The 22814-nt window shown below is 42.0% G+C and overlaps 2 protein-coding genes across 2 annotated transcripts; one reads left to right on the top strand and one right to left on the bottom strand.

Moving 5' to 3' along the window:
* Positions 1 to 3989: 3989 nt before the first annotated feature.
* Positions 3990 to 5108, top strand: gng13a (guanine nucleotide binding protein (G protein), gamma 13a). The gene is made up of 2 exons (XM_027015763.2): positions 3990 to 4277; positions 4820 to 5108. Exons 1-2 carry the CDS (start codon positions 4138 to 4140, stop codon positions 4923 to 4925), a joined length of 246 nt encoding a protein of 81 aa, XP_026871564.1. The 5' UTR covers positions 3990 to 4137; the 3' UTR covers positions 4926 to 5108.
* Positions 5109 to 5189: 81 nt separating this feature from the next.
* Positions 5190 to 20792, bottom strand: chtf18 (CTF18, chromosome transmission fidelity factor 18 homolog (S. cerevisiae)). The gene is made up of 22 exons (XM_035535097.1): positions 20527 to 20792; positions 18636 to 18800; positions 17575 to 17692; positions 16804 to 17029; positions 16414 to 16506; positions 15031 to 15083; positions 14581 to 14716; positions 14180 to 14392; positions 13852 to 13949; positions 13467 to 13590; positions 13245 to 13384; positions 13068 to 13161; positions 12872 to 12970; positions 12369 to 12499; positions 11541 to 11664; positions 10829 to 11053; positions 10228 to 10377; positions 9938 to 10068; positions 7169 to 7310; positions 6742 to 6867; positions 6187 to 6253; positions 5190 to 5503 (listed from the first exon to the last, which is right to left on the bottom strand). Exons 1-22 carry the CDS (start codon positions 20612 to 20614, stop codon positions 5373 to 5375), a joined length of 2874 nt encoding a protein of 957 aa, XP_035390990.1. The 5' UTR covers positions 20615 to 20792; the 3' UTR covers positions 5190 to 5372.
* Positions 20793 to 22814: the final 2022 nt, after the last annotated feature.

Below are 22814 nucleotides of genomic sequence, written 5' to 3'. Positions count from 1 at the left end.
TTCATCCAGACTGTTAGCAGCAGTCCTAAAAGCACCCCAATCCATAGTCTAGTACTGATCGACACAGCCAGGTTTCTGTGAAGCACAAAACAGAAGATGAGGTAAGGTCTCTGCCAAGCAGCATCTTAACTTTTTCTGGATTATCGCATAGTGAGCATACATTTGAGAGTAATATTCCCAGTAATGGAGTGCATAGACTCTGCATGCACATGTTTTCTTCTCCAGGGTTTTATTGCATGAACAATGAAAAGCACACCTTTGAACAGAAAGTCCAGTAATTCCAGGGATGGGGTGAGGAAGTCCTGATGTTCATGAAATCTTCTATAATGTAAGAGCTCATGTTACTATAGCAGAACAATGAGTTCACAAGCAAAACAAAAATGATGCACACCAACATGGCAGCCATCTGTAGCACTGTCTTTGAAGGATCCCTGATTTTACATTTGTGCATTATGGAAGAGTGACCAAACCACAGCGGAGATTAACGTTCAAATGTCCTTCAAATGTTTTCTCATAGCTGTAAATTTGTTGGTAAAAAATGCAGCAAAGTCACTGAATTTACTGGCAGAGCAGTAGCGCTGCTAATTGTGAGTTTAATCAAGTTCTAGTTAAAACAAAAATAATTTTGGGTCTGCTTTTTCAGTTAAGTTTCAAGTTTGGTTTATTCGTCACATACATAGTCATACACAGTAAAACTCGCAGTGAAATGGTGGAGAGTGCTCTGTCCAAACTGAGGAAAAGAAATCAGGGGTGCATAGAGAAAAAAAAATATATATTTATTTAAGTTAAATATATATATATATATATATATATATATATATATATATATATATATATATATATATATATATTTATATATTTAAGTTAAACCACATAAATGTTTTTTTTGTTTTGTTTTATCGATGTTAACTGAATGCAAAGTTTACTTTGCCTCTATTGCTTTTCAGTTTTTCTGCAGTTTCCTGTATAGAGGGAAGGAGAGACTCACCCCAAGGTGAAGAACATCAGGAGATGATGGTGCCCGATATATGAAGGAGCAGATCTCTGCCTCCCTCTGGTGGCCAAAGGTGGCTTAGCAGGTGGCCCATTACATTCGTTTCAGATTCAAAAATGGGGGGGCACGACTCTCTACACAAATCAACAATAGTCTCTAAAGAGTCAACAGTAAATAAATACAATATAAATCAGATGTACCCTGCATCAGTTCTTTGGTACAGATTGACATTTCAAATGAGACCAAGCTGCAGCATCTAAAATCTGAGACCATGATTTCTAACTTCAGCAAGAGAACTAGGTCTAGTTTCATGCTCATGATTGTGCGTGGGAGCCAGTGCTTCTGCATAAGATAAAGAGAGTTTAACAGCCTGGTAGGTTTTTTCCCAAAGGATCTGCAAATATTATCTCCTGAAATTAAGATGTAGCAGTCAAAAGTAGTATAGGTGCTAAAGAGCAGTTCAAGAAAACATGCACTGTGTCTGGGTGCTTGACAATCAGCACAAGAACAGAAGATTTTGTGGATGATGATTTCGAGTCAGTTTACATTTCATCCTCAATAATTGTGCTAATGAGCCTAACAAATCTAAAATGGCACCGAGCAAAGCAACCTTTCTCAAATCTTTTTTAAGGAAGCTGTTGAAGTTGTTGCCACTGAATTGTTGAGGTATTAGCCTGATCACACCTATGGTGAAAACAGACATTGTGTCTGCTGTTTCAGTCGAGTAGAGTGCCAAACTAAGCCAATGTCTGGGGTGGTGGAGGTCAGCCTCTCACTGAAAATACTGTAATTCAGAGCAGTAACATAACAGTAACTGCACAACAAAGATTAAAATTGGTAATACTTCTGATCCTATAGTTGCATCTAATACTTAATTCAGAAGTGTTCCAGTGATCTTTTCTTGTGTGTTTGACTTGGGTTTTTAGCTTGTTTACTTGTTTTGTTATGGGTGGCCTTTTAAAACGATGTGCTGTTTATTTACTTCTCAGTAAAGGTGGGAATTGGATAATTATTTCTGTTGACTTTTTCAACCTCACAAACTAATCTTCATTTGAACATTAAAGATCTTCTTTATTGAATCCCATTAAACGTATATGTGCATGTCGAGCCTGCAGCTGTTGCATGTATCATGCGATACATTTTTATGGGCAAATCACAATGCAGACAACCTTGCTTTTTAAAAATGATTTAAACTGGTTAAAATGCCTTAAAAAAACATCAAATAAGCCTGCTTGCAACCACTGTTCCATCTGAGAGGATTTTCTGGGATTTGTTGTCAATCAAAAGCGCACTCGCTTGTCACAGGGTGCAGACGCACTGTAAATACTGCATGTCGATGCACTTTCTTGAGTAAGAACATAATGCGACCGACCATTCTTTTCTGTTAGCTTGAACAAGAAAACATTCAGCAGCCTGGGCTTGTTTCATTCTCAAATCAATGTGCACATTTCGGTAAATAAAGAAGTAAATGAATAAATGAAATTTCAATTAACAGTATTTGAAATACACTTTATATCTAAGTGCTGGGTTAAGTAAATCATCTGGGTGCTACATCATCTATGTGCAAGTCTGATTTTCTGTTGAAAATCTTTGTGATATAACAATAAGAAGGGCCCTTGGTTGCTAACTGCCAGCACAATCCATACCATGGCATTCATGGAAATATGAAAGTCATTCTTAAACTGAGACTGTTGTTTTAAGACAGTGTGTTTGGAGCAGGAATTCTGATGCGAACTGCATCGCCACTGTGACCGGAACAGTGCTTTCAGATTAAACCAAAGAGCAGAGTGAACTCAGGTTTGCATGTCTTTTACAATGGAAATGCAGAGTCAAATTGGGGCAACACCCCGTTTCCATCAAAACACACGAAGGCCTTAGCCCTTTAATTTGGGTAACAAACCAACTGGCCATTTCACTTCTGGGCTGTCAGGTGTAGGTGATCGGACTGCATTTACACACCTGGACTTGGCAAAAGAAGAATATTAGACCCTTCTCCCTCGTAGAAAAGAACAGCATCCGTCAAGCAATTCTTGGACCTCAGCACCTCAACTCGTAGCGCATTTCCTCACTTTGGATATTTGTCACATAAGCTTCGGTAAGATTGTTTTGTTTTTTCCTTTCTTTATTTTGATTCCAGTGCAATGTGCATGTCGCATTACTGCAAGCCTGTGCTGAGTCTGCTGCAAAGACCAGAAGCACTGGCAGTGCCTAGACTTGTAACTCCCAGTGTTACCTTACTGAAAAACCTCTGCCATGCTATTTCAGAGAATTTCAAACTGCTTGGTCATTTTTTAAACGTTTGCAGAGAACGTAAGCTTTCATTTTGTAGCATTTAGAGCCATCTATGTTTGTCAATCTGCTAAACTGGCCACGGGTCCTTAGCAGGGTTTTTTGTTGTTATTGGTTTTACTTCTTTTAACCAATGGCCAACTATTTAGGCAGAATCTAATTTTAAAAGTTTCTTCCTGTAGCTGTGATCAATATTGAGGAGCTGATAAATGCGGCAGGGATTCCAACCTGAAACTTTACACAAGATATCGATTAGAAAGTTTATTAAGCGTGCATAGATTTGTTACGGCAACAGGGAGGAAGCAAGTAAGGAAACCAGAGAGCACAGCAGTGAGGAAAGAAAAGGCCCTGTATCGGCGTGCAACGCCCAGCACTCGAGGACAGTTACCGGTGGGCTTTAAATAAGGGACAGAAGCACCACCAAGACCCAGGTGCTTGTGTTTAGTAATCAGGTGATTGGGAGCAGGGCAGGTGCAGCGCGGTGCATGGACATGGACATGGACATGTGTAAAGCTGCTTTGTGACGACGGCTGTTGTGCGATATAAATAAATCTGACTTTGGCATTGCGTGGGCCTGCTTAATGCAGCACAAAAAAAAAAAAAAAGTTAATCATCATTCAGAGCCTTTTGTCCTGTTTCTAATGTGTGTTATGTATATGCCGAAATACATTGTATCCAAATATTGAAATACATGAAATATAAATATTGGCCTCATTGCATTGCAGTACTTGGGTCACCAAGCATTTTTACTGGGTCAGACAACTTGGTTATTTGGCTACTTCTAAAATATCTAAACAGTTTAATATACAGGGCATGCACAGCAAAAATATTCAAAATTTGAAACAAATGCAATAATGATAAATCTATGGGGTTGTTTGTTTATAGCGTGTCTGCAGATGGATGAGTTGGATGAGACTCAGCTGAGAAAAGAGGTGGACAGTCGCAAAATGCAGCTGCAGATTACGAGAGAGAAATGCTCCGTAACTATCCCAGAGTGAGTGGCAAATACACCATTGCTTAAGCACAAAACAACTTTTAAGCAACACATCGAAACATTTCAGACTGAGAAAGTTAGCAGAGTTCATGCCATAGAGTAGAAAAACGTGTATATAAAATGTGGCTGTTCCATTTGACAAAGTATTCACATACTGGACCATGACTCCCTAACCTTGCTCACAATCATTGCGTTATCTGCACACGCAATAACATGACGATTTGTGACTGCTCTGGTTAAAGAAGTAAAGAACCAGGAAGAAAGAACACACTTATGTTGGGGGTCAGTGATGGACACTTTAAAATTCTTATCCACAGGACAAAAAAGCCATTCTGAGACTTGAGGTTCTCGAGCTTGACCACAGGAATATCAATGGAGTTTTTCTGAAGATTTGAGACTTTGTTTGGCTAGAATGAATTCTGGAAAGAAAATCCCACTCAAAATCCCAATCAAATAGTATTCATTCAGCCGGGCTGTACTAATATGGAGAAGGCTGCTCAAGAATTCATTTCCTGCCTGTTTGTTTCTTCTTCTACTTGCAGTTTGGTTAAATGGATTGAAGAGAAACTGGCAGAGGACCCGTTCCTGAACGCAGAGCTGATGAAGGACAACCCATGGGTGGAGTCAGGGAAATGTGTTATGCTATAGAAACAGCCCAGACACCCGTCACTGTGACTACGGCATTCTTTGTAATAACTGGATAAAGGGCAACGCAGTTTTGACCAGCATGGTCAGTGCGGTCTGAATTTGGGTCTGATTTGCACAATATTTTATCAAATTTTGAAATCTAGATGTCATGGAGTCATTTTGTCTTTTATGTGAATCATGTAGTAATGTTAGGTGTCAGCAACTCCACTATAAGCAAATGGCTTCCCTCTACAATTCTAGACCAAACCAGAGCAAAGTAAAGAAAGCAGAAAATCATTTAACATTTATTCACAGAAGTTGCTGGAGGCTTTAAGTAAGGATACAGGTCAGCACACAACAGTACGGATTTGTGGGTGTTCATCAAACAAAGCATCAACATGGTCCTGTTCTAATTCTGTCTCCCACTTTTCTCACAAGGCATCTTGTCTTGTCTTAGACAGACGGCTCTTAGAGGAGTTCCCTAATGTACACACTTCGACGCACTGCATTAGACACGCCCTCATTGAACCTAAACCAAACGTCACTTTTTCCTACCGCTTTACCAATCTGCAAAGTCCCGCTTAGTTTAGCATCTTCACCTAGAGACAAAAGAGCAAAAAATATGTCAGCTGAACCATGGTAACCTAGGGGTAATATAAAAAAAACAAAAAACAAACCAAAAATAAAATAGAAAGAAAACATCAACCTATTCATACACACCAGTTTACACATTCTTGGTTACTAGAAGGTGAATATTCATATCCTAATTAAAATGCTCGTTAGTATGGCTGCAGAGACTCACTGCTGGGTACGTGCCTACATGCCCCTTCTGGTGGTGTTTTGAAGGGCTCTTTAATGTAAGGCTGTTAGCAGATTCACAGGAAATCTGACCAATGAAATGCAGGGTTTTCACCATTTGCAGCACATTGTAACATGTCTGTTATATTTATTCTGAATGCGTTTTGACTAAAAGTAGTCTGTAATCTATTTGCAGTCGCTGCAGCACATTTATATTTCTGAAATAAAGCACTGGCCCCCATATCTAAAAACGTGTACCTGTTCTGCGACTGTCCCTGTGAACTAAAAAGGATATTTACAATCACCTCACCGGACTGTGTTGAAGTCTGGCAAGAAGCCTGAGCAGTACATTTCGGTTTAGTAAAGCGATCAGTAAGACTATGCTATGCGTGGTTCTAAGTGATGGATAACGATTAATTAATTACTGGGAAAGTAGCACACCTATAACATGAACGAGAAGTACATTAAAAGAGTGCCAAGTCACCTGTTGCTGAATTAACGGCAGGCTTCTCTTTTGGTATGACTGCTCGTCCGAAGAAATCCAGTTCTGGCTGTAAAACCAAAAAAGGAGTGAGGGGGGTCATGTCCATCAATTTAATCCTGAAACAGAACGTCCAGTTGAAACTTCCAATGCTCTAGATCCTCTATTAACCCAATTAATCTCAGATTAAAACCACAAAGTTTAGGCATATTTATGGTAAATAGGCGAGGATCACAAACATTAGGCGGCCCTCATAGAAAGGCTTGTCCCCTGAGCTTTGCACAGTGACAACGTTAAAGATATCTGCTGACCATCCTAAAATGAAATGATACAGAAATGTTTGTAACAGGTAGCGGTTAAAGCTGAACTATGATAACGATGCATTATTCCAAGCAGTTCCTTGCTCAGTGGCCCAACCATGGCAACTTGGCGGTGGTGGAGCTTGTACTGGCAAGCTTCTGATTACTAGTCAAGTACCTTAACTGCTGAGCTACCGCTGCCCCATGATTTAAGGTGCTATGCAAAAGATTTTAAGGCGGTATGGTGCAGTTTGTCCACCTTGTTCTCCACCACAGCTTGTTTGACAATGTTCTCCAGCCGATGGTGGTGGTTCCTGGCTGGTGGCTTCTTCACCTCTGGTCTCTTCACCTGCCGTCCCACCTCAGCGGCCTCTGTCTCAGAAGTCTGAGGATGGAAAAAAAAAGATGATTTTAATAATAAATAAATGGATGAAACTCGCACGTGCATGAGCCAACCATTTTTCCCCAAACCTGAAAATATTTTTCTCAACCCAAGAAGCAGAAAGACATTTTTGTCCCTATTGCTTCCTTGCACATTTTCTATCAGCTTTTCAGGAAAGGTGAACAACACAGGACCTGAATTTTAACCGTGGCATTAATTTGGAGGTGGACGTCCAGGAAAGGTTAAAACGTGCTTTTGGAAGATTATAATGTGCTTCTGAATGTCCTGTGCTGTGCGTCTCTACCCTCTGGTTGCGATTCTGCTGGGCTCGCTCCACCCTCCTCATCCTCTCCAGCTCCGTCTCCCTGGCGATCAGCTGCTTCACTTGATAGGTCAGCTGTCGTCGAGGGGGCAGCCCAGGAAACCGCACCACGTCCTCCACGTTCCTGCACGTGGGCACACACACACCCACGTCCATTTCTTACGGAAAGCAAACTTAAGCCCTTGATCCACTTTGTCCGACCTCACAGCATGAGAAATAATTTTAGTGGACGGCATAGGACCAATATGTAGATGGAATAAATATTCAATTATACGACGAGAGGACAGAAAAGGAAAGACAAACAGAGGATGGATGCATTACAAATATGATCCACATTTCCTATGGGTCGTAACAATATTCTGAGAATTATAAGAGCTTATAATGGGAGGAAAGGGATCCGTTGAGCACATTGTTAATCTAATAAAAACCACCACCGGGGATTATTCAGGAGGATTGTTTGAGCTAGTTCGAGACTCAGCTAGGGCAAATTCTTTTCACCTTAACATATCCATCAATAGTGCTGGTCAAGAAAAAAAAGTTTCTCCCACAAGGCCAAGAGAAGTGTGGCTTTGCGCGTTTCACTGGAATTTCGACTGGGAACTCACAACGTGTTACACAATTCTCTCACAGGTCCAGTTCTGATGCTTGGCTGCTATGAAGGCAGAGGGTTCTGCCTTGGCTTGTCGAGCAAAAACAGAAGCGTTTCTTTGGCACTTTAAACAGCACTTTCCATGTCCCTGCGCACTGCCGGGTTCGTCACTCTGATGAGAATTCCGATTCCGGTTTTAATAACTCCACAAAATTCTTCTCTTGTCAAATGGCTCCTCCTGAATTCAGAGTGAGTTGCATCTGTAAGTAGCCATACTCTAGGTAGCTACATGGAAACTTTACATACTCAGTCAAATTTAACGGCTGCCGTGGCTTCCGTGTGGTTGGCTAGAGCTTGTTGAAGGAGCGCCCGGTGGGAGAGGGCGGGCAGATAGAGGAAGGCGTAAACAAGCAGGAGGAGCAACAGAGCGAGGAGCAGAGGAATCCCCCAATCAGAGGTCACAAGGGTTTGCTGGCAGCGGGCCTGCAGGAATGAACGCTGCATGGCTCCAGCATGTATCGAAAAATCACAGAGAGAAGACAGACGTTCACAAAAATAGGTAAGCTTATCAAGATGTAATTTAAAGCCCGTGAACACTTAGAAAGCCTCTCCAAAAAATAAGCACGAACAGCATTACACCAAAAGGGGAGTTTGTCGGAACTGAGATGAACACAAAATTCTGCTAACCGTAACTATTGTAAGAGTTTCTATTCAGTAATTATTGGTAGTAAAAACGGTCACTCTTCTATTCAAGCCCTGGGTGCCTCCTCCTTTTGTTCTGGGTGCCTCCTCCTTTTGTCCTTTTGTTGTTCAGTCCATCGGTCTGTGGATACACCTTTATCAGCTTTGCAGAGTATACGTTTCTTCACAAAAGAGCTCTCTGTGTGTGTGTGGATCCTGAGGTCGGATATCAGAATTTATCCTCGTCCACTTTCCATGTCCCTGTGCAGAGCATCACTACCAAACCTCACAGCTGGATTCGTCGCTCCAGTCAGAATTCCAGTGGAGGTATTTTTCCCTTGTCCACTAAATTGGAGTAGAACCGCGTGACATTGGTTCTCAACAGAGACTGTAAATATCCTAGGCAATGCTATCAGCACTAAAAGCAAGGGTGTGTGTGTGTGTGAGAGAGAGAGAGAGAGAGAGAGAGAGAGAGAGAGAGAGAGAGAGAGAGAGAGAGAGAGAGAGAGAGAGAGAGAGAGAGAGAGAGAGAGAGAGAGAGAGAGAGAGAGAGAGAGAGAGAGAGAGAGAGAGAGAGAGCGCACTATAATCTGGGACAACATAATCTTTTAATCCATGGAGGAGTTATAGCATCTCGTCAAAACATGTCCATGCATGGGTCTGGGTGATGAAAACGTTCCCATAATCTGTCACCTCATTCACTTACGGCAGGAAGCACTTATCCCGATTTCAGTGACAGTATATTCCTGAGGCGTGCGGCCTTTCAGGCGGGTCAAGTCCTCCCCATGAGCTTGTGTGTTAAGGGGGCTACTTTTCTGTATGTGAAGTTACAGCTTAAGCAAAGAACAGAATTGGGAAGGTAAATCTGAAAAATGACTTTCGGAACAATCGGGCGTGAGGTAGACCCGGGTCCTCTCTCCTTTCTGCAAAGGAATTCTTTAGATCTGTTCACAAATGATTAACTGCTAAACTCACCCCTGCCTTCATACCGTAATGATGATTACACCATGGAGCGACAAACTGAGGTGTTAATCGTGAAGGTGCCTTTAACAGTCATTTCATAAATCAAATGTATTTCATTATTCCAGCAAAGGAAAATCTGATCTTCTGGGTGCTTTACAGGCTTTGTATGCAGACAAATATTTTAGCTTAATCATATTTTTGGATAGTTTCCTACAGGTGCTCTGTTCAGTTACATTATCTGGTCAACGTAATCTGACAGTTAATAATAATACAAAAAATAAAATATAGCACAGTAAAGAGTTAAGGAAAGGATTAGGGTCATGAACAGGCTCACTTGAAGCTGGTGACAACTTTAAGAGTAGCAATAAATATTTAAAAACAACCTATTGATTTTCTGAACATGTTTACTATTTATATTACATTCACAGTGATGTTTTTTTTTTAACAGTACGTTGGTATGGAAAAGCATTTATGATATGGCAAAAGCACTGTACATGTGAGCATTTGTGATTACTCACGGCTCAAGTACATAGGTGTACTGGCCCTCGGGCGTGCGGTCCTGCCGGTAGGTCAGGTTATAGCTGATCATGTTGTCAATGAGCTCACAAAGCTGTTGCTTCTCCCTGGTGCTGTACAGCTGAGGGTTAACCTGAAAGAACAAACAAAGCAGAACACAAACAAACAAACAAACAAACAAACAAGCATGCCCATTTGGTACAAAACATACAACTTACAGTGGCCAACACAAAGTAATATGGGACAAAACCGCAACAGACTGTCCAGAGCGGTACCACCGACTCTTGCTTACCGGTCGAAGTTTGGGGCAGATGAGCTCCAGCAGCAGGCTGAGAACTTCCAAGCACAGGTTGTTCTGGCAAACCCGACTCCGAATCGTAGGAGGGATCTCGGCCAACATGGCAACGACGGCATTCTTGGTGTGCTGTGTTTTCGTAAGGGCCTGGACAGCATTCGATCGTTAGGTCACTCAACAGCTTCATGGCCCTGCGTGCAACTCTGATAAGTGGTTAGGGCAACAACTAACAGCGGCTCCAGCACTCGACAATTGGGAAATTTGTTTGACACACTGTAGTACGTAGCCTGAAAAATGGAACGTGTATCTGAGAGTAAAAGGAAGATGGCGTTGTTTGACTAAGGCTGACCGTACAGCACATTATCCATTTTTTTTAGGCTACGCACTCAGACTGATCAACTACTGTGTTTAACTGGAAAAGGGGCATATCTGGCAATAAAATATTTGATTTAGCTGCTGGCAATTATGTTTGAATGGGGCAGGAAGCCCAGGGCTCCGCTGCCACAGAGGTTTGTTCAGATCAAAGCAAGAGTGAGGCATTAGTCTAGTGTCCGGTCCAGTAAAGCAGGCGTAATGATCAGAGGGGAAAACGTCCCACCTCGTAGTGGCTGTTGGGGTAGCTGATCCGCGGGACGGAGTTGGCCGCGAACAGGAAGTGGAAGGCGGCGGGCAGGAAGGGGAGGTAGCGCATGAGCGAGTAGTTCTGGCCGTGTAGCACGCACTCGTTTACGTGGTCTGAGAAGCAAAGCCAGTCCAAGCCGGCGCACACGCCGGCCAGCCCAGGGTCCTTCAGCTTCATGGCCAGGAAGTTGTCAAACAGGCCCTGAACGAGAGGAGCACAGGAGCAGGAGGAGGTGTGAGCACACTCGCACGCCAAAGGATTTGCGTGTATTCGCGCAAATAGGTTTTACTTTTACTTCTCTCGCCTTCTCAGAAGTTTCAAAAGGGGCAAAAACCTTAGTGTAAAAGTACCTCTGAGATCAATAAATTGATCAGTTCATTTATCCTAATGGGAAAAGCGGCTGTAAAAGCATAGACACTATTTCCATATTTAACTTTTCATTAATAGAGTACTCAAGCAGTATAACACTGGGAGTGGAATTAAAGGGGAGAATTTGAACATACAAGCAGGACAAAAGAACCTTTGTGGGGTGTGGGGGGGGTTAAATTAAAAGCAAGCAGTTAGAGCTTCCTTTTCTAGGATGTTCCAAAACAGATATGCATGTGTAAAAAACACTCTATTGCGAGCAGCTCTGCAGTGGGTGTGTGTGTGTGTGTGTGTGTGCGCGCGCGCGCGCGCGCGTTTGTACCTGTATGAGTTTCTCATGCTCTCCATTGGATGAGGCCAGGTGGAGGATGTGCTGAAGCCTCTGCGCGCCATCTTTAAGTCCCGCCTCCTCGAGCGCTCCAAATACGTCTCCACCAATCCGTTTCCTTATCGAGGAAGCAGTGACAAGATGCCAAATGACTAACTCTGCATAAATCAACACTTCATGACCCGTCTCTGCTGCTGTGGCTCCTCCCACCTCCACCGCCACCTTGGTTCCATCCCCTAGGAGGCTAAAACATCGTGACGGCTCTAGCCTAAAACATCGTGACGCTGTTCCTTAGTTCTTCCTGCGCCAGATTGGTTTCGAACACAATCATCAAACCCATACTAGGACTTCTAGGAACCCAGAACAGACGTCTATTGCTTAACTTCCTTTTATTGCTTATTTTGTTCTTTCTGCGCTGTCTAGTGTCAACCAGACTTTCCTCAGTTTCCTCGCTACCTTTGGCTTGCACACTGAGGGCTTGGACCCAGACGTCCGTAAAGTTGCTCCTTGACGAGGGCTGTTGTAAAAGCACCATCATATGGCTGTTATTAACCAAAAAAAAAAAAAAAAAAGGCATGCATTTATAGCTTAGCCATGAGACTGTATCCCTACAGCCCTGTGTACTTTACAAGTAGCCATAATCTAACAAACCTGATTCAGGTAACCAGGAGCTTCAGTGGCATCAAACAATAAGCTTAAAAGGCTGTTGTATTATAGTCTATTTCAGTGTTTAACTTCCAAAATGTCACCAAGCCCAAAGCACTACAGAGACAAGAAAAACAGAAAAATAATATGGTGAACAAAATAACAGCGTTTCTCTACCTTTTCAGTCGTGGAAGCTGAAAGATTTCTTGCCACAGTGAGAAAAGTCCCTTGTTCTGGTCTTTCAACCCAACGCACACAGAACTCACAACACGCTGATCCAACTGTTTCTGACCACGGCCATGTAAAAACTGGACGCACGAAGAGATATTACATGTTGTCTTTTGGCTGCATGATAAATTCTATTGCAATATAACAGGTTTTGACAACATATATGCAACAGGGAAAAGAATGTATGAGCTTTAATACCAATATAACGTATGTTCATTTTACAGTAAAAACAACCTAAAAGCAGCAAGCAGCAAGCAGCAGTAGGTAGAACATGTTTACATTTTTGTGTTTTATCAAAATGTTTCAAATCTTGTCAAAATGAGTAACTGCAGAGTACTGTAGTTAAAGAGGCTACAAACAGGTTTGTCAAAATCGCACACTGCACTTACTCACCTGGAATCTTCTTCGGAGACGGTCATTTTATACTCAAAGCACATATAAAAAGATGTCACCTGCAACGTGTTGATGCAAGCACGAATGTCGTTGTCTGTTTTCTCACACAAGGCCACGAGGGAGCCCGTGTCTGTCTTCATGCCCTGCCGCCTTGTGATCTAACACGCACGCACGCAGAGACAAGACATTCGTTTCATCGGCACGTGGACGGCGGAAGAAATGCTGCGGACATGTGCTAGAGTGCCCGTGTGTTACCTCAGCCAGCCTCTGCGCGAGGCGCGAGGGCTGCGTCGGGGGAAAGGTCAAGAGGAACGCCTGCTGCCTCAGGGGCCTAAGAGCTGGGGCATAACTAACAAGAGAGGCAGCCGATCAAAAATGCAGCTCGATCCAAATCACCGACTTGGTGGGTACATAGGCAGAAGAGCAGCTCACAGGTCATTGCAGATGCAGATGATTGGCCGAAGCAGGACGGACTCCTTCTTCTTCTTTTTCTTCAAGGCATTGGCGCCCGACTCCTCTCCCTCCCGGCTGTCCTTCCTGCTCAGAGTCGCCAGGAGGACGCCGATGGCCGCCTGAGGCCGGCCAGACGGAGACGGTGAGGAACTGCGATCCGACAGCGGCACGGGCGGTATGAGGAGACGGGGTGGGACTTACAGAAGGGGCCCCGTCGATTTCGTCAATCACGAGGCAGTTTGGCTTCTCGTTGGCGCCCAGCACTGACTGCATCTGCGTGGCAGTGTCGATGCGCTTCTGGAAGAGTTCAGCACTGCGGTCGTCACTGCACCAGGAAAGAAAACAAAAACGAAACCAATGAAAGAGCACAAACTGAAAGTAAAAAAGTTCCCAATATTGGATCCTGAAACGCTCCAACAGCGTTAGGAACCTAAAAGGAACACCATTGCAGTCAGATTACGCACTGCAGATCTGCATAATCTAGAAATAGCATGGCAACGCAGTTCGTAAAAACTAATTTTGCCGGTTCATTATAGTTACCAATGAAATTCAGTAATGAAACTAGATGTTTATGTGTATCTATTACCTAGCATTGATCTCAACTACATTGTATCCAGCGTGTCTGGCAATGATGTGTGCTAACGTTGTCTTTCCCAGACCAGGAGGACCAGACAAGAGTGCTACCTAATAGCAGAGAAGAGATAAACAGCGTGAAACAGCTAAAGAAACACACTCAAAATACTCAAATCCCCCCAAAAATCTATTTGGAATAAACATTATTAAGAAAAAAAAAAAAAAAAGTCATACATGGAATTATTTCTATCATGTTCTAAAAACTTCATAGGAAGATAAAGTTGATTAAACCAAGCAGTCAACATGTGTTCCAGATCTTTGAAGGGATTTAAAATTTTTGCCTTAAATTTGGGTCTTTTATACTGGTCTAACTCTGCCTCCAGTATCTCCTCCGTGATCTGGCTTTTGGTTTTGAAGCGTTGAGCTTGGTTTTGATTTTGCGCATTTGCTGCAGTGGGTCTGGCCTCCGGAGCAGGTGGGCGAGGTTTTCTCTCTCTCCCAAATACAACCATATCCCACAGTTTTAGCCATTTCAACAGGCAACGATTGGTGAACTGAGGAGAAACAAACACAAACGCACACAGATACGGAATTTCCTTTAGGGCAAGAAACTGACAAAATTACAGCAGCTGGAATAATTGCTATTAACAGTTAAATCTAGCATCACGCATCTGGCGCGGAGTGCTTTTATAATGATCTTTTATGCAAAGAGGAGTCTGTGCCGTGTGTTGTTACGACTCACATCATCACTCAGCAGCTCTATATAATGCTGTGGGGCGAAGCGGTCCACCCACAAACGAGAGCAGACACCTTCGTCAGCAGTTTCACCATCCTCCTCCTCTGTCACCTCATCTAGAAGAAGTTCTGGATCTACACCTCTACAAAACACAGGGGTTAGACGATTCTGAATCAACACCACTACCAAGCCCGGGGGTTAGAGGATTCTGAATCCACACCACTACCAACCACAGGGGTTAGATGACTGAGAGAAACTCAGTATGAGTGAGCCCATAAACATTGCCACATTACAAACCCACGTTGATGGGCCATGTTCGTCTATTCTTAATAACCAGTCGTCGGTGCTGGAAGGTTCTTCCCCAAGTTCTTTGTAAACATTACAGTACGTATTCAGCATGGTTGAGTGGGCTAACACCAAGTGTGTGTGTCTGACTGTTCTGTATGACACACGTACCTGTTCAGGAGTTCTGTTAGCCTCTGGGAGTCTTCCACCAACTGACGATGGCGCTGTAAAAAAAACAAAAAAAACAAACAGAATCCAAAACAGGATTTATTGGCCAAGCATGCTCATGCATACAAGGTCTTCGTTCTTGGTTACAGTAGCTCACCCCAAACAGTTGCTTGTACACAGTACAACAAAAGACATTTCCTCAACACTCATATACACACACACACAGTCATACTTGTGAGCCTTACATGCGCATCAATTCTTAAGAGTGTTGAGTGCAGAGGTAGGGACATGCCATTGTAGAATAATGAAGTTAAAATAAATAAGTAGACTGGCAGGTAAAAGGTAGGATAGAAAAGAGCAGATAGAGGTGAAGAACTACAACATGATCAAGATGAACTGTTTAGGTGTGTGAGTCTTCATGTTATAGGCAGTTTATATGCATCAACTGTTCATGAGTTCGATGGCACATAGAAAAAAGCTTCTCTGTAGTCGGGTTGTCTTGATCCTCATTTGACTAAAGCGCCAGCCTGAGGGAAGGCGCTGGAACAGGTGAGGAACGCGGTGAGATGGGTCGGCTGTGATTTTCTCCACACACCTACTGATCCTGGATCAGGTGAGGACCGGGGTGAGATGGGTCTGCTGTGATTTTCTCCACCTATCTCTTGTTTCTGGAAGTGAGCAGATCTAGCAGTGGGGGCAGCTTAACACCATTGTGTCATGCTTGGCCACTCCCTGGCGTCCTGTTGTAATGGTTTCCTTGTCTCATGTCACTGATTCCTTTTCTCCATTCTTGTTCTGGTCCTTGTTTTGGTTTTCACCTCATTTCTATCGCCTGTGCATCGTTAATCCTCGTTATTCTGTGTAAGTAAATGCTGCCTTGTCCGTGTGTTTGCTGGTCATTGTTCATTCTAACCTTCGTTAATTCCTAGCCTCTGTGTCAAGCCCAGCCTCCGTTAGTAATTCAGCCCTCGTGTTATTCTCTGCTTGTTATCTAGCCCTCGCTTTCTTCAGTGTTGGTTCTTATCATTACATCACTATATAGCCTGCTCCTTTTTTTGTCACCGTGTGCTTTTGTTTGTTTGCTTATTATGTATTTTCATACGCTTCATGTTGGCTCACTGACCCTGGACTGTTCTAACCATTCTGATTATGGATTTGCCCTTAATAAATCTCACTCTTCAACATTACACAATGGTCTTCTCTTTAGACCTGAAAATGCGCCGCAGTCTGTGGATGTCATGCTTGGTGGCTGAGCGGCCCCACACTGTAATGGATGTAGTGATGACTGATTCTATGATGACAGTGTAGAACCAGAACAACACCTATTAGGATGTGCATTGTTTGGGAATGACGGGGTGTATGTGTGGGTGTGTGGTCCTTTCTTACTCTGTCTGCCACTTGTTCTTTGAGAACCTCAATGGGCACAGCCAAAAGGCCCAGTGCATTCTGGGAATTCCGAAAAAATCTCGGATCTGGTGCCTGAGATGTAAAAGAGCTCATTATGCATTTTGATCTACTATGTCAGTGTTGAATTCAGAATATGTAAACATGAAATAGTATACATCAATGAAGCATTCATTTGATTGTGCTTTGTTAGAATATGTGGGAATATCAAATTCCATGTACTAGGTTTCCTTGTACAAAGATGCACTTTTTTGCAAACTAAAGGAAACAAACCTTTTTTTTTCTTCGGGGGGGGGTCTACATATACAGTGAGCTGCAGGATTAAGTATTGTTTTTTCATGTATAGTATAATCTGCCCATGTGCAAAAGCACCTTATTGTCGTCATCCTCCTTTTTGCTGAGGTAAACTCTGTTTCCCATGGAGTCCGTGACCGTGATGTAATCCCCAGTTGCTGGGGGACGTTTCCTTGCGCGACACACTGCTGTAGGAACCCTCTTAGGGGATTCCTGTAGTGTTGCCAGGCCACTGATGTCCAAAACACTGGCTGTCATAGCAACCGGTGGCCCATCAGGAGACAGAGACAGTGTAAACCCAGGTCTGAAAGGAGACGAAGCAAGAAACCATGATGAGTCGTTACAGTAACATCAGAAGACAGAGTAACAGTGCTGACTTTAAAAAATCCATCATGTCTGAAATAATGCTAGGAATTGTAATGTTGTAACATTAATGAAAGGATGTAAGCAGTCCTGAAAATGAAATGGTCTAGACTAAGGCAAAAGCTGTGAGTCATAACATCACAACACAGGGTGCAATCTAGAATTTTCCACAAATCTCCACAATAATATTTGTGTTTGTTTACAATGACCATTTGAAATTTCTCAAGACCCAGAGGGTGCATGAGGCGTCAGCACAACAAAAATCTCAAAAAAACAAGAAAAATCTCACTGTAGGGTAATATTGGCATAGTGGACCATGAAAAAACGAAACTGAAATAACATGTATTTTTAAGGTGCATTTTAAACAGATCATTAACAGAAAAACCATTAATCACAAATGATCACATACATATTCTAGACACACATTATATCCATATAATCTGTAAATCAAAAGGATGGTTTTCTTTACATGAGCCACATCTTTACCTGGTCCCCTCCGAATTTCCATACACCTCTGGTGAGGAAGGAGGAGTGATGTCATCCTGTAACGCATCAAAATGGAGCTTTTTTGCCACATCGTGCTTCCGCTTCTTTGCTTTGGGGGCTGCGGACCAACACACATTTCATTCCAGTTCATCCCTCACATTTATGCTTTGCACAAACTGTGGAAACAGCAAGGTCACCACAGGCATAAGTGTGGACAGCACGCTGGCTTTCAGCCTGGTCATGTCTCCAGAGTCATGTGCGAGGGGAAGGATTGGCTCTCCTATAAGAAGTACTGTGGATCCGCCGGGAACGAACTTTTGGCAGTGGTGAGTGACCATGACTAACACTCTAAATTAATAAAACCTAGAAAATTTTGCAAGTATATCAGATATTTATACTTTTCGCCTGCATCAGTGTGCCTGCTGTTATGTGAGAGACCACAAGATAACCAAGCAACCTGGCATCATATCTTGTGGATGCACTGTGTAGCATGTATTTCAACATCCTAAGTTTGCATGTGTGCAAACATGGAAAAGCATCAAGTTCTCTCACGTAACAATTTCAGCTTTTATGGCATAGTTAGTGGCCGGTATTATTAAAAGGGAAAAACAGAGCTAACGAGGCAAGCCGGACGCATTTACAAATCGGCATAATTACTCCATTGCTACTTAATGAAGTGGGCAGTGCACAGGACAAGCACTATAAACAAAAACACCCCGATGTGCATGCTTCACTCTCCATCACAGTAAACCAGTACACACACAGCAGCTATTCAGCGCTTTTAATGGCTTGCTGCTGGCGTGAGAGAGAGGGGTTAAAGCAAAAATGGACCATATGGTAGAGACTGGGCCCAACAGCAAAAGTTCCACGCACTTGGTAGTGACCCACTCTCTCAAGGTGAAACTTGTGCGTTTATTAAAATAACAAACAAATAACTCCAACAAGCGTATTCCAAGATACACACTTTGAAAACAAAAAAAACAAAACAAAAATGGTGGATGTTTATAATGAAGGGGAAGGTGAATTGAATGTATATGAAAATATATTAGTGACCAACTCACTCAAGGACTCCTCTTCATCACATGAGGGGCCGAGGGTCTTGCTCAGGGCAGCCGCGCCTGCTGTTTTCGATGCCAGGTCCCCGGATGTTATGGCGTCTTCAAACGTCTGCGGCGCTGGCATCTTACTGCGGAACCCCGATACTCTTGCAGGATGCGGGGGCTCAACTGCAAATGACAAATGAGAGCCCAAAAAGAGCCCAAGCACAACTTTGTCAGAGAGAAACGTGTTTAAAAGGGAAGTACGACAGGGAAAAATAATGCACAGCAATTATACTGTGCAAATACATGCCACTGTGATACTCCAGTGAACCCATGAGACCTGTTTAAAGAGTCACCTGTATATTTGATGGAAATTATTTGCATGTATTACAATAGGTGAAGGTTCATCGCAACAACCACAGCAGACACACCTGAAATGTTGGTATGCGGGCTTAGAGTACACAATAAAAAAAAAAAATGCTGTGATTTGTTAGAGGACTCATTTGCTTATTACAAACTTCTTGAATGTCCATAATGTAGAGCCTAGGTGATATTGTAATTTTACAATATTAATCCATATGTATTAAGCTAAATAAACATGAACACACATTAATCTATATACACTATACGTATATGTATTAAAACACCTAGTATGCATTTTTCTTGTCTGAATACTGTTGCAGAGTAGTTTTTACTGTATATACATTTAAAGAAGTAAATGATGTATTGATGATTAATCAATAGGCCTGAAGTGGTTATGGCTCATTCAAGTGCCTCTTGACAAGGTAGGTCTTTACATCTGAAGGTGAGGGTCTCTAGTAGTAGTGGGTAGGACTTTGGGTTATCAAGCTGAAGGTTGCGGGTTTGAATCCTGCCATTGCTATGCAATCACTGGCCGGCCCTTGAGCAAAGCCCAGTGGCCGACCCTGCTTTCTGACCTCAGCTTCTGAGGTGTGCAAAGTCCACATTTTGTTGCCTTGTACTTGTATTGAGCAATGACGACAAACTGAACCTTAATCTTAGTACAGAAGAGAGTCTTGAGGTATGTTGTCTTCCCTGTCTCATGGTGCAGTACGTCAAGATGGTCTGTGACTGAGGCATGAAGTGTTTGAGATGTGAGGCGAGACAAGTACTTCCAGGCAGGAGGGAGCAGGTCCGTTTTTGGCTTTGTAGAGAAGCATTATGGTTTTAAATATGATGGAGACTACAAGAACTCAGGTGAATGAAGAGAGCAGTGGAGTGATGCATGAGAAGATTGTACACAAGACATGCAGCTGCAATCTAGCTCAGCTACAAGGGTCTAGTGGTGTGTGTGTGTGTGTGTGTGTGTGTGTGTGTGTGTGTGTGTGTGTGTGTGTCTTCCATGAATGAGCTGTGGAATCCAGGACAGAAAAAGGCACTACTCAGTGGCTTCTCTGAAGAGAAATGGCCAAACCCTGATGTCATAAGAGAAACTTAAATGTCCGGATGAAGTTAGTAACATGGACAGACAGATAAATGAATGATGGTTGTAATAGCAATTAGCAGATATAGAGAGAGATACTTTTGTATGCCCCAAAACAAAACCTATAAATTGTGTGGTCCCATAACCAAAAAAAAAGAAACCAAGTGTGTCAGAACCGCTGTCACACAGTAAAACAAGCCTATTCAAAATGTATTTCGCCGTTTGTAACTGCTAAGACGCTACATTAACAAGCTATACTAAGACCACAAACACCGACAGTAAGTTCCAAGTCTCCAAATACGACACTAGCGGGTTTCACTTTTTGCTAAAACATTAGGTAAATTAGCTGGATACGGTTATCGGAATTGGTTCAGAAAGGTGAATGTACTCGTTACTTAGCCAACTTTATCAAAGCCAAAACGGCGGTCCGAGGAGCCCCAAAGCTGAACATCAAGACATGTCGCTTACGTTCCATTTCAGCCATCACCTCCAATTCGTCGGCAAACTGTTGCTCAAAGTCATCTTCGATTCCGTACATCTCATCATACTCGTCCATTTTAGCTCGCAGTGGTTGATTTTTTCTGAAGTACTCAAAATTAGGAACGCGTAAATTCTGTTATATGTGAATAAAAGGCAAGTGAACAGAGTGCTCCTGTGATCAGATTTTCGCGCAAAATATTTGTTCGTTGTATATACATCCGGGTCATTGGGACGTTCTGGAAACGCTTTTTTCTTCCGCCGGAGAGGTTCCAGTCGAGAGAGAGAGAGAGAGAGAGAGAGAGAGAGAGAGAGAGAGAGAGAGAGAGAGAGAGAGAGAGAGAGAGAGAGAGAGAGAGAGAGAGAGAGAGAGAGAGAGAGAGAGAGAGAGAGAGAGAGAGAGAGAGAGAGAGAGAGAGAGAGAGAGAGAGAGAGAGAGAGAGAGAGAGAGAGAGAGAGAGAGAGAGAGTTTTTGAAATGTACTCTTAAAATAGTGTATTATCTGCAAGCTGTCTTATCATGTTTCAGTAATAATTCAAGCAATTATATGTTTGTATCAGTCAATAAAACTAAACATATTATGTTCCTAATGACAGAATCAGTAAACAGTCGTGCTTTCACACGATACAACAATAATAAATGTACCACTTGACATTTAGTAAAACAAATCAAATTATTTAGAACATAATTGTACAAAACATTACTTTCCATAATTTTAAATGTGTCTCTAACTTAAAATTGCAATTTTTAGCATTGCCATAAAAAACGTATTTTCAACCGTGTAAATGTAGATATTAACAACCTATTTTCAACCTTTGTAAAAAGATACACCTATTTCATTCGTTTAGATATGAAAAATTCGTATGAAAATTCGCTTGATATGAAAAAGAGATAGTAATTAAAAGCAATTGTCCAGTTAGGCCAGTAAAAATAGCACAGAGCACAAAATTCTTAATCTTTTTCCTATACTTTCTTTACCTTTGCCGATAATGCCCTCCAGTGGCGAACCATATACAACACATTAAATGGTCAATAATACCCTCCAGTAGTGAAACATATCAAAGGGCATCTAAAAGTTGATTTCAAAAAAAAAAATTTACTAAACCTTCCGTGGTGTTGAGGATAATCAGGCTAATTACAATTACAATGGTTATAAACCCACTGATAAACTTTTTAAAATGTATTGCATATAGTACATCTACACATGTTGGTTGTTTGTCTTGTGTTGTCTTTCACTAAGAGTCTGAGCATATATGGTATCATATAAACATTTTTTCAGACCCATAACTAAACATATGGTGTCTGTGCAGAACTCACTCACTACAGACTATCATACAGGCACATGGTGAATCACATTATGAGTTGCCATGATGAAATTCATGCAAATTGGATCAGTCTGTGATTTAAGTTTTTTATTTGAATTCTGTGTGCTTTTGAATTCAGCTGACCATTGTTACCAATGTCATTTTGTTCTCAACAAAGTCATTGTATCAGTATCAGTATCATTGTATCATTGTATCAGTAAAGATTTTCAACTTTATTTTTTCGTTCATCGAGATCTGATGTATCATGTAAGTATTCTCTTAATTCTTAGAGCAGTACACATGTGGTATTTTTGGATGTTTCTAATGCCTTTGGCTCAGTACCACACAATATGTTGTAGAAAGCAGTTGGGTTCTTTCAGGCCCTGGAGAGTATTACTAGGCTAGTGAGAGCCCAGTTTGAAGATATCCAGTTTTCCTTTAATGTAGGTGAATATTCCATATTTTGGCAGCATCTGGAACTGGGCATAATGGCAGGGTGTATAATTTCACCACTGGAATTTACCTTGGAAATGGAAATGATAATTAGGGCTTCCCAGTGGGTTATTGGTGGAGATATTTTACAGGATGGCACTCAACTCCATCCTTTTAAAGCAAACATAGATGATATGGCACTTATAACTACCCATCCATGTTTTCTGTGTTAGCTTGACATGAGTGAAAATCTTAAGTGGGAAAGGTTAAAGGTTAAAAATGGTAAAGCCACTAGGGGAAAAGCTCTAGGAAAAGCCTTTTTATTATTAGTGAGGAAGAAGGTGCCCATATGACAACCACAATAAAAAGTTTGTGATGTGACGGCCTCTAAAATGGTTTATCTATTGTCAACTTAACTATGAAATGCATTTGCAGTCTTTTTTAGCACTAAAATTTTAATTATCATCATGCCATTAGTATGTCTTTATCCACCAATGATTCTGTCACCTATCCATCACCATGAAGAGATATCATGAAAATGTC

The sequence above is a fragment of the Electrophorus electricus genome, chromosome 16 (genome assembly GCF_013358815.1).
Source record: "Electrophorus electricus isolate fEleEle1 chromosome 16, fEleEle1.pri, whole genome shotgun sequence".
In the NCBI taxonomy this organism is placed as follows: domain Eukaryota; kingdom Metazoa; phylum Chordata; class Actinopteri; order Gymnotiformes; family Gymnotidae; genus Electrophorus; species Electrophorus electricus.
Note: the sequence above shows the minus strand (reverse complement) of the source record. Positions and strands in the feature narration are given on the sequence as shown.